We start from the raw sequence: 18006 nt of genomic DNA, 5'->3' as shown, positions 1-18006 counted from the left end.
AGAGTTTTGCCAAAAGTCTGTTAGTACTGCAGCAGGCCAACAAAAATTGTTTCCAGTCATTGACGGGAATCAGATTACACTAAAACTAATTTCTTGTGGAAAGAAAATACGACCTTATGGAATTACCAAGGAGGTTTGGTCATACCTGAGAAACTTTTAATCTCTGAAGTGGGATATTGGGTTTCACATGGTCTATCTATACCCCCTGTTTTGACTTTAGCAGTGTTCACACATTCAGTTTTGGTCACATAACAAACATCAAGTTTCATTCAGTGATTTAGCCATGTGTATGCACACATACAGTATAGTGGTATAAATATCATACCCTAAATCTTAGCCTACTGGTTTTCGGTATTCATGGACGACACCAAATACCTAATATTTACCAGAATCTAAATGGTGAAGTTAAAACACAAGAAGTTTTAGATGGACTGAAAAAAAATACAAAGTAGGACTTCTGACTTGAAATAAAGAGGAAATATGTGATGTCAGAGGGTCCTTGAGGGGAGGGGGAGGGGACTCAGTGCAAGAATTGTTACAGTTTGTAGGCAGGGTAGATCTGAGTGCATTTGTATAGGAGACTGGTGAGAGAGGAATATCACCGTGTTATACACTTCTACCTGTGTGACAATTGAGATCAATTTCTTTGTCTTATAACTATTTCAGTTCATTTTACATTTTGATTACTTGCCCCCATGCACTATTGATCAAACTTGATGTTTTAAGTCCTGCTATGGGAGTGAAACACATTCTCAGAGTTTATTACCCTCACCCTCTGATAGCATGAGAACAGTTTATCAATGTAAGGGAGTACGCGCTATGAATTATCAATTTGCAAAGGCAGTTATCAGTATAGAATCTGTTATACTCCAGTTTTTTTTTTTTTTGGGGGGGGGTGGATAGTAGATCACAATACTCTCTCTCCATGTAATCAGGGTCTAAAAGTATGACAACTCCTTCTCCAATAATCAATACAATGAACTCACAGAAATGACATGAGAATAATTTGATCGGTACTACAAGTTCCTCTTCTGTGTGCACACTTCATACTCTCATGATGGTCGATCACCTTAACTTGGAATTGTTTAAAAACTGTTCTTCTAAAATAAGCTTGCAAAATACTAAAAACAAATCAGTTTCAGTTTATTTATAAGAGATGCTACTAAGGTATATAGGTCATATAAAATATGCTGCAGTCACGTTAAATTTCATACAGGGCTCACAGACCGTGGGAATTAACAGCCTATAAGATCTCTCCGCTTAATAGACCTTCTTACCTTCGGTGATTGATGGTGGGTCTTGGCAGACACCATGGGCAGACCCCACTGACAGGAGAAGTGTGTAAACCAGTAGACTAATCACCCGCGTGCAGCACAAGCAACTAGCCTCTGAGAGTCCACAAATTGTCATCAGAAATTTAATGTGCGCCTCATTCAAAAATCTGTTGAAGAAGAAATATTAGAAGTGGTTGATCCCTTTGAACAAATGGTTTCCTTTTCTAAGCAGAGCTAAGTTTCTACCGTTCAGTTGGATTTGGTACACAGAAAGATGCACACAGATATTTCTGGATATCTGTGCCGCAAAATATCAAGGCAAAATATATGACACACAAAGTTCACAAAAAATATCAGTGAAAGTCTGCTTTATGGAGTGCTAAAACAGATTTTAATTTCAGTTATTCATTGTGCAGTCAAAAGGCCTTCTGCAGCAACATATTGAAGACAAATTATGACATTTTCATTTCTACGTCAATCTGTACCACTGTTTCTGTGCCACAGACAATCAAAGTTAGCATTGTTTTTGGTAAGTGTAATGATGCCACAAAACGACCATCAAACAAGACATTACTGCAATAATCCATGATGCAATCCCAAGTCTTTCAGCAGCATCAAATCTTAAAGCACAAACAAATTGTTGTTTTCATTTATATGTCCTTTTTTTTTAAAGCACTTTTTCAATCTTTGCACAACTAGAAATGCTAGATGACTCAATATGCCTTGCACTAGGTTTTTCACAAGTGAGATTATGTGCTGTTTATATATACATGAAATAGTTTACAATGAATCTTTGTTTATGCATAATATTGTGCATAGCAGAGCTTAGGCTTAACAGTCCTAATGTTCTATCAAACATTATGACTTCAGTAGTCTTTTAAAATTGCAAACTGCTATGCTTTTTCATTTATGAAACAATTGCCCAAATTGCCAAGAACTAAATTTGCTAGGTGATATCAAATAATGAAATTACTTCCCTGATGTTGTTGTTACCAAACAGAGTACTACTAATGTTCAATTATGATCAATGGCTTCTAGATGTGACTATGTAATGACAATTAAATATGCTTCAAGTTGAAAACTTAAAAATGTTATTAACTCTGATGTGAAACATAATTATCTACAGTAACCTTTAATCATGAAATTGGTGGGCCTTCGACATTGTATACAAATAGAGTTGTAGTACATTAAAGGAGTATCACATATCATGAGATCCAGGAATTGTTGAATAAATGTTCTGCCTTTATTCAAAACCGGTTCAAGACGGGGGAAGATTTCATCCTTCTCTTTGTATGATCAGTGAAGACCTACCTTAGTTACTGTACTCCTAACGGGGATGAAGTTAATTAAATCATGCGAGGTAATTAACTCATTAGTTACTACTAACGGGACCAACTTTATACATGCAAGGTAACTGTACTATTAAAACAAAAATATATTTGAAAACAAAAATAAGAAAAATGGGGAAAACATGTAAAGTATAGCTGGAGCAGTACAGAGTCTATAAAGTAACTATATACCATTTGTTAAGTTACTTTAAAGCAGTTTACAATATTTCACTGCTAAAAACTTTACATAATCATAGTGTTTTTTTCCACCAAATATATCTGTTTTGCAATCAGGTCTGGTGATATAAAGTAACTTTTCATTATCCCTAACTGTGTGCATTGTGTTATAATACATATGTGTTACTTGCATTGATAGATTCTGTATAATTAACATATTTGAAAGTCAAATTTTTAACCTGTTTGGAAAAGCAATTTTAATCTAGGCAACCTAATGAAACCGGTTAAAATTTGTTACAGTGACACAAGAAATTTGAGAATGTTGAAGAACATATATTATTTTACCTACATCTACCAGAACAAAACAGTAAAACTTCACACCTGCTCGATGTCAGGAAAACGATTTCCTTGTTAAGTGCAGTTCGACTCAAGGCCTTTACAAATATGATACTGATGAAATCTGATGGAAATATGATCAAGGATGCACGGATAAAACTACACACAGAAAACCACAGAGCGGAGTTTGATGAAATCGGCTGTCGTTATAATGATTATCCAATATTTGTTCTCTTAGATTTAATGTTGAAGTTAAACCGTACAGTTTACACTACCATACAAAGCTAAAGCATTTTCATGCAAGAAAATGTTATGCCACAATTCCTTCATCCCAAACTTGCTTCGATTGAAATGATCGTCACATGTGAGCCAAGTTTGAATATCATACAGCTGCTAACAGTCACAAACAGTCACTAAGAACAAAATCAGAATCTCTAGAGATGTTTAATCAGGACAATTTTCCATGTTGCCTTTGGCTTATCAACAAAATGAAAATGCCTCCACAATATCAATTAAAATTCATCCCTAACAGCGCCCGAAAAGATTTTAATCAGCATGAATAGGATATTAAATTCCATTGTACTCGCAACTTTATTCTCTTTGGAGAAAATGCCCGGGATGGCTTGCACGAGTCCAGACCAATCTCATTTACAATGTCGGTTTTATGGTTCCCTTTTCAATTTTCCTGCTTTAAACCAGTTTCATCAAAACCGAGTCCGCCGATCGAGATACTGTTCTATGGGTTGTTTTACCTACCCATAATGCCTTTCTTCCTTTCTAATTTCTTTCATTCTTCTCCGCTTACATAAGGACACACAGCGCACCCTTAGGGCGTGCATGACAAGAACCACTTCAGAAAACCTGGTTCCTCGACTTGAGATTTTAGAAGCCTTGTAAAAGAAAGACCTAAATTTTTTGGGATGTGCTAGGGGATCAATATTGGGAAGACATGTCCGCCTTTTCAAATTCCTAAAGAGCATTAAGAACGTGTGATGGCATCAGCAGAAATGAAAGAACGCATTCCCCTTAGGCTCTTACAGTTTCTCCTAACGACTGCAGTCTCTCAACCTGTTTACTTCTTCAGATTTTACCTGACTCCCCGCTCCCCCTCAGCCAACATGAATCAACAGATGTGACTATTTTCATAACCTTATCAAGTAGCAGCAGTAACCTATTGCAAAAATACATCGCCATGGTAACCAGATGGTCAAGTCTGTAATCAAAATCAATTTACGACAGATTGATTTACAAAAGTCATTTTACCTTCTTGACCAAAATGAAAAAGAAAAAAAACCCATACTCAATATAACTCGTATAGTTATATAGAAGTGAAGCGGTGCACTTGTTTTTTTTACATATATGGAACTACAAAGTAGAATATTGGTAATGCCAAATATTCCGACTGTGTAAAATATTGTGTAAAAAAAATTTAAAAAAATAATATATAAATATATTGGGTAATATATTAAATAATTTACACAAATTTTCAAACCACCTGGTCCTTTTCCAAGTGCAATGAAGCATGTGCACTCTTGGAATTTACAACATTAACAACATTCTCTTTTGCATTTCTATTTGTACTTGGCCGACAAGCATTCCATAATGTTCTATACAAAACTATAGCTGGGGTGGGGGGGAGGGTGATGATTCTCCCCAGAAGAAAATTAAATATCTACATGTCAAATGGTGCACTCTCAAAGCATAGTTAGACTATAAGTTATGTCATTATCAGAAGCCATAAACTTAAGATTGTACTAATAAATAATAATAATTATTGAAAATTCTTTTGACTGATTTTTAGGCAGGTGCATTCTGAGGCATGTATATATATGTATACTATAATGTAGGTTGATGTAAAAAGCTGAGCCCAGAGGGAACCAATTCCCCCGACTGACTATAGGAGGGGGAAGGGTAGCCTCTCCCTACACCCTGCACCTCTTTGGGCATGCCACTGGATTTATTGAATATTTCAATTATTGTCCCAGATATGGTATGGAGGCTCAACATGGTCCTAAACCTGACAAATAGTCATTTTAAACTATATAGTTTTCATAGTTGACCTCATGACAATGTTGCATTATTTTGTCCTTCTATGATCTTCAGTGCCATCCTGCTGTTGGTTCCCAGCCTCCAGAATATAAACATAGTAACATGACAAGTCCAGTACTAATGTACCCTCTGATTATTATTATACAAGCTGTTCTGACATTACCAGTGTCGCCTTGTGTTTTGGTCAAAAGATAAATCATAGTTTTTATCTCCTGTTGTTTTAACAGTGGAAAATACTGTCTAGTCGGTCTGCCTGGCTGTCTTAGTAAAATTTTTCTATTGTTACAAGTTGATAGAATTTCTTTTAAATGAATATATACTCCAAGGAAAACTTTGTTGTTGAATTATGAAAAGGGAACGTATGTACAGTATTCTAAGTATCCTGACAAAATTGTCTGCCATTCCTTAATCACGTTTTCGAGATGTTGATCATTGAAATTCTCACAATTTGCACCATAGGTGAACTTAAAGCAAACAGGTATGAACTTGTTGTAAACCACACACTGTAAAATGTCTTCTCTTGCTTGATTTTGGCCCTAATCTAATCGGTTCAACCTTTCCAATTTTATATCTAATGTGCTGTGCATTTATATGTACCAATGACTGTAATATATTCATATTGAGATGTGTTCCTATTCTGAAGTAGAAAATGGGTTGTAATTTAAGTTTTAGAGAAAAAACATAAAAATAAATTTGTCATTGTGTTTCTATGGCATCATACATGTTTATCCATCAGTTCACATTAGGTACAAAACAAGTCAGCTTCAGATGTGTGTTAATTCTTGAAACATAAAAGTAGCAAATTTCAGCAGGATAAGGTCAGATAACAGTATAACAAATTGTTAATTCACCCCTCCTGGTGATGTACCAAACAATTTTATATAGAGTTCAAAAATTACAGGAAGTTCCTACCCTTCATCCAACATAGAAAGCTACTGTGTCTCAAGTGAGACAACTCCTTCTGCAAAACTCATTACAGATTACAGAAATTATGCAAGTACTTTAAACATCAGTGCAAACTGCTTGCCCGGCCCACAACGGTTGGTCATCTACTAAACTATATGGATAGATATATTAATATTTATAATATTCATGAAAACCTTATATTTCATGCAGAGGAAAAGTTGCGGTTATTTTAAATTTCATATGGGGCCCTAAACTCTCGAATTCTAAGGGAGTTTACAATATAAGATGATTATCTGTGATAATGAAAGTTTATCTACGACCACCCGACCTCTCTTAGTTATTTATATATGACTGAGGATTTCAGTTCTCGGAATTTGAGCTGTATTGTAATTCTAGGGAATTAAGAGGGTAAGAAAAGGAAACAAACATTACTTTTCGGAGCATATAAATAATAACAGGATATAAATATATCAAACCAGTGATTTCAGGTCGCTAAATACCGAAAAATTCATTGGTTGTAAATTTCCACGCTATAATACCAAAATAAGAAATGAGAAATTACACACCTCCTGAATATTAATCAAGAAATTTTTAAAATTCAAATTTTATAGCAACTTTAATTGATACCTGAGTATGTTTCAAAGTTTTTCAAGAGAATTATAAATTCGTAGCACGACAATTGTTCACCAAGTGTATAAACTGAACGTTCCTACAAACCCAAGATGTTTTATTATTTGATGTTTTTTGAAAGAATTTTAAAAGAATCTTAAGAAATTACTAATCTACCCAACAAAACTTAGATATTTACTAAGAGTTGTAACAAGTGAGAGATTTGATTCCCACCCCTTCCCCCCCCCCCCCAAAAAAAAAAAGCTTCCCAGTCACTTATACTGACCTATAGCTCTACATAGAACAAGACAACAAACCTACAATATAAGGCAGTTACCACATCATGATGGAGTACCTATGAATTAAAGGATTGGTTCCGTTGTCATACATGTTTATCTTATATTAAAGAGGACAATAAAAGAAACACAATGGTGAAAAAACTGTTCAAATATATTTTTCTGTTAAAGAGATATTCAAGTGTAAAGTTTTATCAGATTGTGTAGCAACTGCTGAAATCTGACTAGCTGTGATGTCACATCCTCACATTCCTGAAAAGTCTTTGTTTTTTCTCTCTAAATATTTTGTGAGGTTTCATGACTTTCAACCAAAAGATATGTCAGGAGATCTCATATTTGTCAAAGGAAGTATTTGAGATTAAACATCTGAAGAATTTTTGATTATATTATTTTCAAATGTGTTAAAAAATGTAAATAATATGTAAAGAAATATATTCACAAATGTTAAGGAAGTAAGATGGACATCACACCCTCACAGTAAGTCTTTCTACACCAGTCGTTTTCAAAGAAATTTTGATATCTTCAAAGTGTCATATCTCCTTAACAGAGCATGCTATCATGGTAGTTTCTTCACTGTTCTTTTTGTCTTTTTGTGCTCTTTCATACAAAACAGACATGTCAAACACCTGAACCAATCCTTTAATTAGCAGGACTACAGGCTATTTTCTTCTGACAAGAAACTTTCACGCAACAAACCAAAATCTGTCTCTTCCATGTAATCGTCGCGAGGTATTACATAGAAAAGCAAATCAGAGCTGCTTTCAGCTATTTTCATGCCGAGATACGAGTAGCTCAGTTACCATACGATGATCTACAGTAGATGAACATTTCAAACGCTCGTAATGTAACACAATCTCAATCTCTGCTTGCATACTTCAGGCAAATATTGAAATTTGTCTCAAATTTGAAGAGTTCTAAGCTGTCCGAATTTTCGAATTTCGAAAAATAAAAAGTATCGTTCCAGAAAAATTAGAAAGCAACCAGTCAGAAGGGAGCAAATGTTACACAATATTTGCAATATATTATCAACTGACATGTGAGAGCTAATGCAAGAAACTATAACAAACTTAATTCACGCTCATGTGTTTCCACAACTGGAGATGTTACACATAACCAGCTAAAAAAAAACATTTTGAAAAGGATGAAACTTTTTCCATGGTATAGCACATAACTATATCTAGCACAATATAAAGTAACTAAATAATACATTAATTGGGATAGCAAAGGACTGTTACTGATGTTACTTATAACGAATGTTTCCACAGCAGATGCAGTACTTCACATTCAGGCCAATAACTGTCACACACAGATACAAATGACATACATCTCTCAAGCTTATTGTAATCAATCCATCAGGAATCCATAATCAAACAAACACTATATTTCTGTTATCTTCTCACATTGATTGTACTAATATCTAGTTGTTTAATACCGATGATGTTACAACTTACGCAGTAGTGTTAAATGATGACGATTCTCAATCAAAAAAATATACTTGTCTTTAAAGTGTGCGGCCAAAGCGATTGTCTCACATGTCGTAATAAATTGCAATTTAAGATCAATCCCGTTGTTAATGCTGTCACTCTCAACAATGTAGTTTTTGTGTAGAGCTGATAACTTAAAGGTCAACCTTAAATTGGAATAAATTCAATATAAAGTCTGTCAGAGAGGATGAAAGGGCAGTAATCGTGACATTTATATGGTTTCACACCGAACAAGCGGTGAGCAATTCCTGACAGTATATCAGTCGTACATCCATGCTTGCACTTCTTTCAGGAATTGCAAACAGTCACAGTCAAGTGTTGTGACTCACATACAGTATTGCGTATCCATAGTAACTTTTGGTAAAATTATAGATCAGAAAAAATACATAGCATGGTAAGAATGGATCACGAACCCCCTTCCCCCCCCCCCTTAAAAAAAATATAAAAATTACATTAAAATTTCCAAATTCATTGTAACAGAGTCACGTTTGCAGGTATATGCAATATTCGCCTTGTGTGACATGCACACGCAAGAATAAATTATACATTGTCATCGACAGAGGCAGGTGTGCAGCTTTCGTTCGGTATTTATCAAAAGTTAATTAGCGTAAGAACCAAACCCTTGGCATATATACGAGAAATACGAAGCACAGAAATACAGTAAGCCTGACAATTCTTTCAAACTGCAGAGTATTACAGTATTATGCACCGAGGTCCTCTCAAACTGTATCATATCACTTGCATATATGTGACAGAAGTACATGAAAGAAAAATGGAACCAACTTGTGACCGAATCATTTTGATTAGGATCATGGTATACCAACCGAGGTATTTTGATTAATAGCACATCTAAGAAAAATCTGAACACATGGCACCTTGAAAAAGTTTTTTGAATAGCAGTTAATATGTTAGGGCTATTTACCTATACTATTAGTGATAAGACGTACACTACCAGACCCATGCAACACATGAACTAAACTATAGCATTTAAAATTTGTGATTTGGAATTATGCGTCTGTGGACCATAGATGCACATAAACACTAATATTCATAAATTGCTTGAGCAAAGTACATGTACTGTATTTATAATGACTAATTTATGCTTAGAATTTGGTCAAAAGTAGCAAAGAACTTCATAGAATTATTCAAACTTGGTCCTTATGATATCGATGATCCCTCATAGGTATCATTTAGAGGTATCCAAATACCGTCATCAAATCTTAACTTAATTGGGTAAAGATAAGTTCTGCATTGACACCATTTTCATGCTTTTTATATTACTTTGACCTATAAGTCTATAAAATAATAAGTCTAAAAATAAAATATGACAATCATCAAATTTTTAAAGAGAAATTGCCCTCATTTTCCTTTAGAGATATACTTATTGAGTTAGGTTGACTAACCTTGGCTTCTTTAATTTTTACACTTAAAATCTAACACAAGCATCAGCTGGTGAAAATTACAGAAGATTACTGCAAGATGTTATTTAAAGGCAGCCCTGGTTTGAAATAATGTACAGCAAGTCTTTCCTCTTTGTCAGAATTGAGCCAATCTGCTAAAAATTTGACTTAAAGGTCTGCTGTATAGACCCAAACTATCGCACGCTATCATGGAAAAGTTTTGTGAGATTATGTAATCGACCTGCCTTGGTCTTTAAAATGACCTCTTTTTTACCAATTAGACTGCAACACCTGCCAGATATTTTTCTGTCTCTTTATAAAGTATCTTCACATTGTGTATCATTTTTTGTTTTCATCCTGGGTTTTGGTTTTATTTCTGAACTCACCATTAATTCATTAGATAGCAGCTGTTCTCAATCTCCTGGATAAAATCACCTCATTACATCAGCTTTAAAGTCTGTGAGGAGTGCCCTAGTCGATGTTAGCACCGTGCAGATCTTTTGTATTATTTATTCCGAGAATGCCTTGACGGAATTCCTTAATTAACTTTAAATTTCTGAATAGGCTTGTGTATGACCCTGCATGTATTTATACATCTATACACAATTTAAAGTAAAATAGGACAAAATGGCCTGAAAACCTAGAACTTTCAGTCACGCTTACAGTACAAGAAAGATGAAACACAAGACAGAAGGACTGATTGTCTAATTTGTGGATACCGACCGGGTTTTAATCTAATCTTCGCTTGCCCCCTGAAGGCTGTAAATTTGCAATCATTTCGTTGATAAAGGACTTTGCTTCATAATATTTTACAGCGCTACACTATAAATGCTGGAAGGAAAAGAAGGTGGGAAAGAAATGTCACAGAAAGATGGAATATATTTATCAACAACAAGAAGAAGACGAGGCGATTAATGATGTGAAATTTGTTGTTCCATGAACACATTATTCCGATGCTTGATCATGCACTTGCTCTCTCTAACTTATATATAATTTATGTAATTTTACTTGACGAACCAAAGTGTATGTTCAATACAAGAAAGTCTGTGCAGATGATGGTGATAATTGGTATGTAAATAACTCTGGTGGGTTACATGGGATGGAAGTGGAGGGGCAAGGGTGGCTATGACAAGCAGTGAGGTTATAAAATGCTGTGAAGAAAAAAACAAATATAAGAGAGGATTCTTTTGGTGATTATTGGAATAATTAAGGTCCATTTTATAGCTAATGGAATGTGAATAGCTAGCAAGCACTGAGTATCTAGGTCAAAATTATGATTGTACTTGCTTGCACTTGAAGCTAAAGGTGGCATACTCCATTACAGAGTCTATATCAATCCACCCCGAGGGTTCTCCTTCAGGAAAAGTGCCGAAGGCAGCAGCAGAAATATTTCTCAATATGTTATCCAACAGGATCTGCTGTTTTTGTGGCTTTGATGTCAGAGGATACCAATGGAAGTACTAGTGGTGGAAAAAATTGGGTCAACTGAGGCAATTTTAGACCACTTCAAGCTTCTGAGAGCAGTGTACAAAAATTGTTTACTACTGGGTAAAGAGGTTTGTTTACAAGTGACGACAACTTCAGGCTCTCATATAGCAAAGAAGCATCATGGTCATGATAGGGGACAATTGGATCGGAGCCAGGCATGGCCAACATGTCAGCTATCTTCAATGATGGGTACGGTTTAGCTAGTGAGAACTTCTACAGAGAGCATATGTTTCTTGGACGATTTTGTGCTTAAACTAATGGGGGAATTTATATGGAGTACCCTACATTAATGTCACCATGGTAACAATTAGAGACTGGCAAAAACAACTTGTAAGCTCATCGTCCTGCACTTTTAAGTAGAATATGAAGCCATCTTTGAATATATATTTTTATCAGGTCAATAATGCTGACATTGTTATTGTTAAAAGCTCCACACACATATTGCTTCATCATTCCTAGCTCCTCGTGATACATGGAATTGAATATAAAGCATGTAAGACAAAAAGACTAACAAACATTCTTTATCAATTTTGAACGGAGTAAAGACATTTCCAAGTGTGGATTTCATGCCAGGGAGGCCAGGCTGTCCAGACGTTAACCTCAAATAATGAAACCGAATGCCTCATCGCCGGAAAGAGCTGCCAGACTAAAGAATTTTGCAGTCATTTCGGAAATTTGATGATGCGTCATGTCCTCGGAGCAGTCTGCTCCCTGAAATTGTAGAACTCAACTTGTTGATTCAACTGACAGCCTGGTTCCAGATAACATCAATTAGAATTTTGACTAATGCAATGAATAGCTTGATATACTGAAGGAACTGTTTTGACTCATTCCGCGAGCCTGTATGAAAGTTAGAAATTTATGCAGATCATATATTAAACTTCCTTCAAAAAAGAAATAGAATTTGTGATTGTATTGCAATGGGCTAAGTCTGCTACTATATTTTGAAAAGAGGTATGTTCAATGACATACAAAAAGAGTCACCTTTATCGACTAGGAAGAGGTACGTGACCGACCCTGTTCTGGTACGATTCCATCAGGCTCCACACCATTCACCTCTCCACCCACTCTTCCAATTAGCAACCTGGTCCATTTCATATCAAATTACTGATATATTAAGCTTTGGATGACTTTACCAGCCAATGACAACTCCCTTCTCAATTCTTAGATAATAAACCCCAAAGTTTCTAAGGTCTTACTCAACACATTGGCTATGACAATGTTTACATCAACCTGGTATACCTCTCAATGTGTAAAAGGATCAAGTAAATGGGACCCTAGAGATTTTACAGTTTGATATTAAGTAAACAGGTAATTCTTGATTTCCTTTGGCTAAATTTGGCAACGACTTTTTCAGATTTATGTTGCATTATATATTTACATGAAAATGGCAAACCACTAGTCTTCAAATGTTTTCTAGCTTTCTCTATTACTTGAAAGAGAATCCACACATCATACTAGTCTTAACTGCTGTTTGCTGTTAGTATTACAAAATGCCAACAAAATTGACAAAACTCTAGCAGACATAAATGGCAGTTATGGCACCTGAGCATTATGATTTCAATGATCACTTCGCTAAGCTGAGCTAAAGTCTTACTCGTAAATTGATAGAGAATTGCCATTATTCTTCACCATGCAGTATTAAATTGTCTCATGTCCCTCACACATGAAGCAAATTCAAGCTGAAAATTCCATGCCCCCAGCGTCTGTACAGCTTCGGTCTCATGTTTACCCATTTATTCTGCACCATCTATGCATGCCAAAGGCTCAGTTTATCTATTCTCTTCTTTTGAATAAGTCCATCACATTAAAACCTTAACAGCTTAGAAGAAGTTCTTGTCTTTCTTGGATGAGATGGAATTAGCATATATGCAAAAGATGATCATAGCAAAATAATGCATTTGGTATCACCGGCAGCCTACTAAAGGAAACCCCTCAGGGTTTGTCTAGGTCAATCAAAATTCCCCCTCTTCTCTAACAAAACAAAAAGTTTGCATATAAGCAGCTTGATAGCTTTGAGCAACAAAAAGCTTTTAAGATGATTTTCCAGAGCATTAGGGAGAAATGACTCGTTTGGGAGGCTGCCTGGGGATATGCTTTGTGTACTGTTGGATAACGTTGTAGCCATCATCATATCTGAAAGCTCCATCAGATTATAAAATCTCTAAACTTGGTCCTCCCCCCCCCCCCCCCCCCCGATTTACATGATGTGCAAGTTCTCTCTTGATTGTAACATTGTAGATATTTAAATGTAGGGGTCCACATTTTTGACAAATTTGGTGTCCATGCAACTCCCTGGTCCATGCTACATGCGATGTTTTCAGTACAAAACACTATAGGCCTACCTATAATTAAAGCTGCAATAGTTTGCAAATTCAAACAGGATACAGTATATTATTCACGTTTCTGGACGCAAAAAAAAATAAAAAATACATTATTAACATTTGTGGGCACAGAGTTTCCAGGTTTGATAAAAGCAATAACCAGGGAATAATTTTGTGTTCAAGTTTGTTTAGGACTCTTGAAGGCTCTGACTATTGTCCATTATAACATATTATAGTTCTATAATCAAGTGTACACAAACCTGCTATACATTTAAATGCTTATATAACAGTGTGACTATTATGCATTGCATTTTGCGGTGCAATCATAGGTGTAGGAGGCGGGGGGGACTGGGGGGACTGCAGCCCCCCAAATACTTTTGAAAAAATTCGGGCAATATGCTGAGAAATTTTCGTGCACCTACTGAAAGAAATATAATTTGCAATGTGTTTTTCAATGGTTAAACTTATATTATTATCATCATGATTATTGTACCGACTTCCCCAAAAATTGTAACCAATATGGAAGGGTAATAAAATGGCAAATGATTGTATGTTATTGGCAGGCGATGTAATAACAGATGAATGCCTATATTATATGCACATTAAGATGTTGATGAGCGCGCGAAAAAATTTGTTTATATTTTGCGAGCAAGTCGTTACAGCCCCCCCAAATCAAATTGGTCTCCTACGCCTATGGATGCAATAGCAGATAAATTATTCCCTAATCATAACCAGCAAACATTTGAGGAATTCTAATCCAAATGTTTGCAACTGGTACAAAACTCTGCTAGATAAATTGAAATAGTAAGATACCCAATTATCATCAATATTACATGGAAACTTGGTGAATATGTTGTTTAAATGATAGCAGGGCCTACTCAAAATGCAGCCATCACAAAGCAATACCCAAGGAGAGTTTTTGTACGTTTGATTAGTGAAGATGTTTCATTAGGGAGTAGCCGACCCTTCGTTCATTTGCTGATTGCTTTCACATGCAAAGTTGCTCAGAACTAGTTTGATCTATTGTGTTAAACGACAATGTCATTGAAAGCCAGGTTTTCCTATTTCCTGAAGTATATTATGAAACTGCAACTAAAATTCCTTTATCCCATATGTTCCTTGGCCCCTCCCAAATAATAATAATGATGATGATGACGATGATTATTATTACAAAACCCACAAAAGTCTAAATAATGCTCATATTCCATGAAAATAGACTTATTTTATTATTAAATTAAAAAAAAACAAAAAAACAAGCACTTTAAATATTTCCTCAGTTTTGGTGGCAAATGGCAAGGGTGAAAACTTTTCCTTCTTAATGACAGCAGGTCATCAAAGTCCTTACTCCATATCCATGCACAGACCTTGGTCACATCGATTTAGTGTATTAAATTCCTCTCATAACATCCACCTGCTCGAGATCACATTTCAACAACTAGTTGCTTGCGATCGTAGAGGTTGACCCGAGAGCCATTATTAACCATCAAGAGTAAAGCCTTGATACTAATGCACGCTCACGACGACACACGCTTCCTTTTGGTCTCGTTTGACAAAGCACCCTTCGGATTTCAATTTGCTTAATGTACGAAGTAATTGAAGAAAAGCCACTTTTTCTGACCAAAAAAAAAAAAAAAAAAACGGAAAAGGAGGAGTGTACAGCTAGAAAACATGATTGGAGAGTAATATGCAGGTGTTTTCATCACCACTGTGGTTAGTAATATTGTAATGATGCTGAGAATGAAAAAGTGGCTTTAATCTCTTCACAAATCTGTCGGGACTGATAAAACTAGAATCTGAATAAAGAGAATTAGATGCCCGGATAGAACCTTACTTAAGTATATTCTACAAATGTGGGGAAGGTAAAAAATCTGTTCTTGTTTGAGATTTCAATTAGTAATGACTCTCTACTACAGTACGTATATCATATTAAAAGATCCAAACAATGTAAACCAGGTGGTCAGAGCTGTGGCAGAGTATGTAAAATAAATGTGATTCAATTACATGTCAATGACAAATTAACAATTATATAGATCATGTGGCTTGAAGCTGTGTAAATCTAAAAAAGTGAAGCCCCAACCAGGAGGATATGATCCCAGATGATGGGATCAAACTCAGTAGGATATTTTACACAGCTGGTGGGATCACAGCTCTGGCATCATTCAACAGTGATCTGATCCCAGCCAGGGATCAATTTCATCACTAAGAAGATCACAGGTAGTTGTTTAGATTGTCTCATAATGACATGTTCTAAGCTCCTGAGATCACCCCAGGAAGATATGATCCCAGAGGATGTTTATTTTTTTATCCTTATACGTTTACATATGATCAGTTAGAAACCAAGGTTGCAAAGTCCTTAGTGAAAGGCTTAAATTATAACTTTTAGTATTTCATCAAATATTTTATCAAATTATTATCACTCTGAATAAGACATTGAAACTGAACAAACTAAAACATCATAATAAAGTTTGGAAATCATAACTTAATTTAGCCCTTAAATATGTAAAAAAAAAGAAATTATTTAAAAAAAACTATATAAAAAAATGCTGCTTCAAGACTCTGTAACGTCAAGAATTGCAAAGGAATGTTTGCAAGCTTTTAACTACAAATAGCTTTATACTATACTGTAAGTACAGACATGAATTAAATGAATACATTAAAGCTATCACTGCATCCACCAGCTCATTCAGACGGCATAAACATGCAAATTAAAACATCAGAAATTATGTTAAAATTGCAGAAATATGTCATAACAACTCACTTTTGACACAGAAATACTTAATTTGCAGCTGAACAGTTCACTTGAAAATAAATGTAAGATTTCAAGAAGTATAAAATGAAAAAGGGTATTATTTCTGTTTCCTGCATTAAATCATGAAGCTTGATTAATGATACAGATCATTATAATTTGTTCATTGTAAGAAAATGACATCTAACGACAATGTAATTAGCAGTTTTCAAAGCACAGCCATTTGCTATAAGCCTTGAATACACTTTATACCAACATACGTAATATGAAACTGTGTTTATGTCATCAATAATTCATATTTTTCTAGGGCACTTTTCATATATCTGCAACATCCATAGTAGGAAATTCAAAAAGCTAGATGAAAGAGGCTGAATGCTCTATATATGCAAACATTTATACAGAGATGCACAGAGGTTTCGGTCCACAGAACCTTAACACAATTCAACTTTTATATATTTTAAAAACAACCCACATTTGCTGTGCAAATTTTTCAATATGCAATCTCCAAACAGGATTAATTTAAGGTAGATATTTATGCATATGTAGTGACAGTATATATTGACAGTATATTGTGTTGTCTGCAAGAAAATATTAATTTTTAATATTCATTATTATTAAAGTCACCTCTATGACGATACAGAGATAACAAACAGATAACATGCATTTGTAAATGAAGGTATTTTAACATCAACACAATTATGTCTTTTCAACATCTTACTGAGGCTCTGTATATATTACTCTACATTGACTGATTGACTTCGTTTTGCAGATCGATAGATACGAATCCAGTGAAGGACTGGTTTACATCCTCCCATGCGTAAACAAATCAAGCATTCTCTCACTCAGTCTGCCATATGATGATGACATATGGTTCAAGACAATTCCTTCCCTGTTTCTGGCCCATAACAAGTTTTCACAATGAGGCTACGCTCAAGGCACAATTTGAAATTTATGTGAACACTTACTACACCAGGGCATCTGCGTATTACACAAATCCAGTGGCTGTCTTCGCTCTAGGCGGTAGCATCATTCCCAAATTCTTTTAATGAAATAAGTGATCAATGATGGCCCTATAAATAAGCTGGTTTTTTACCACTTTCTGGACATTTTTGACATTACTGACTTTCAAAGACAAAGTAGAGAGGAATTTAACCTTCTACCACATTGCACCTTGTTACAGGCAACTTTGGTCATGTTCTGTGTGTCCTAGGATGGAGAGTCACACGATGTCAGTATAGCCTGCTGTGCCTCGACACCGCACATACTTTGGTTTGCATCCAGTTACATATACTGTAGGTTGAAATATCAAATTCCCAACACAGATCACTAAATTCCCACTTCTGTCACAACAGAAAAGTGATGCATATATTCAATACTAATAATCAGCAAGATTTATTGTCAAAACAAAGAGAGAAGCGAGTACTTATCACGTAGCCAATTACAAGAAGAAGGAGCTGAGACACACAATACGGTACATTATAGAAGGCAATGGTTGTAAAATCTGTGTTTGTACAACATTGTCCATATTCAAATTTGGCCAGGTGTTTGGCAGGCGCTGGAACACACATGCAAAAAGACCTTGGTAAAAT

General features: G+C 35.2%; 1 protein-coding gene across 4 annotated transcripts in view; it reads right to left on the bottom strand.

The window, feature by feature from the left end:
• The window catches only part of LOC139961031 (uncharacterized), a 181979-nt gene that overhangs the window by 130635 nt on the left and 33338 nt on the right, over positions 1-18006 (bottom strand). For all 4 annotated transcript variants that reach the window (XM_071959841.1, XM_071959844.1, XM_071959843.1 and 1 more), the window contains exon 2: positions 1278-1441. In XM_071959841.1, coding sequence (XP_071815942.1) covers positions 1278-1410 — 133 coding nt within the window. In that variant the 5' untranslated portion in view covers positions 1411-1441. The remainder of the gene's footprint in view (positions 1-1277; positions 1442-18006) is intronic.

Source organism: Apostichopus japonicus, chromosome 20 (genome assembly GCF_037975245.1).
Source record: "Apostichopus japonicus isolate 1M-3 chromosome 20, ASM3797524v1, whole genome shotgun sequence".
Lineage (NCBI taxonomy): Eukaryota > Metazoa > Echinodermata > Holothuroidea > Aspidochirotida > Stichopodidae > Apostichopus > Apostichopus japonicus.
Note: the sequence above shows the minus strand (reverse complement) of the source record. Positions and strands in the feature narration are given on the sequence as shown.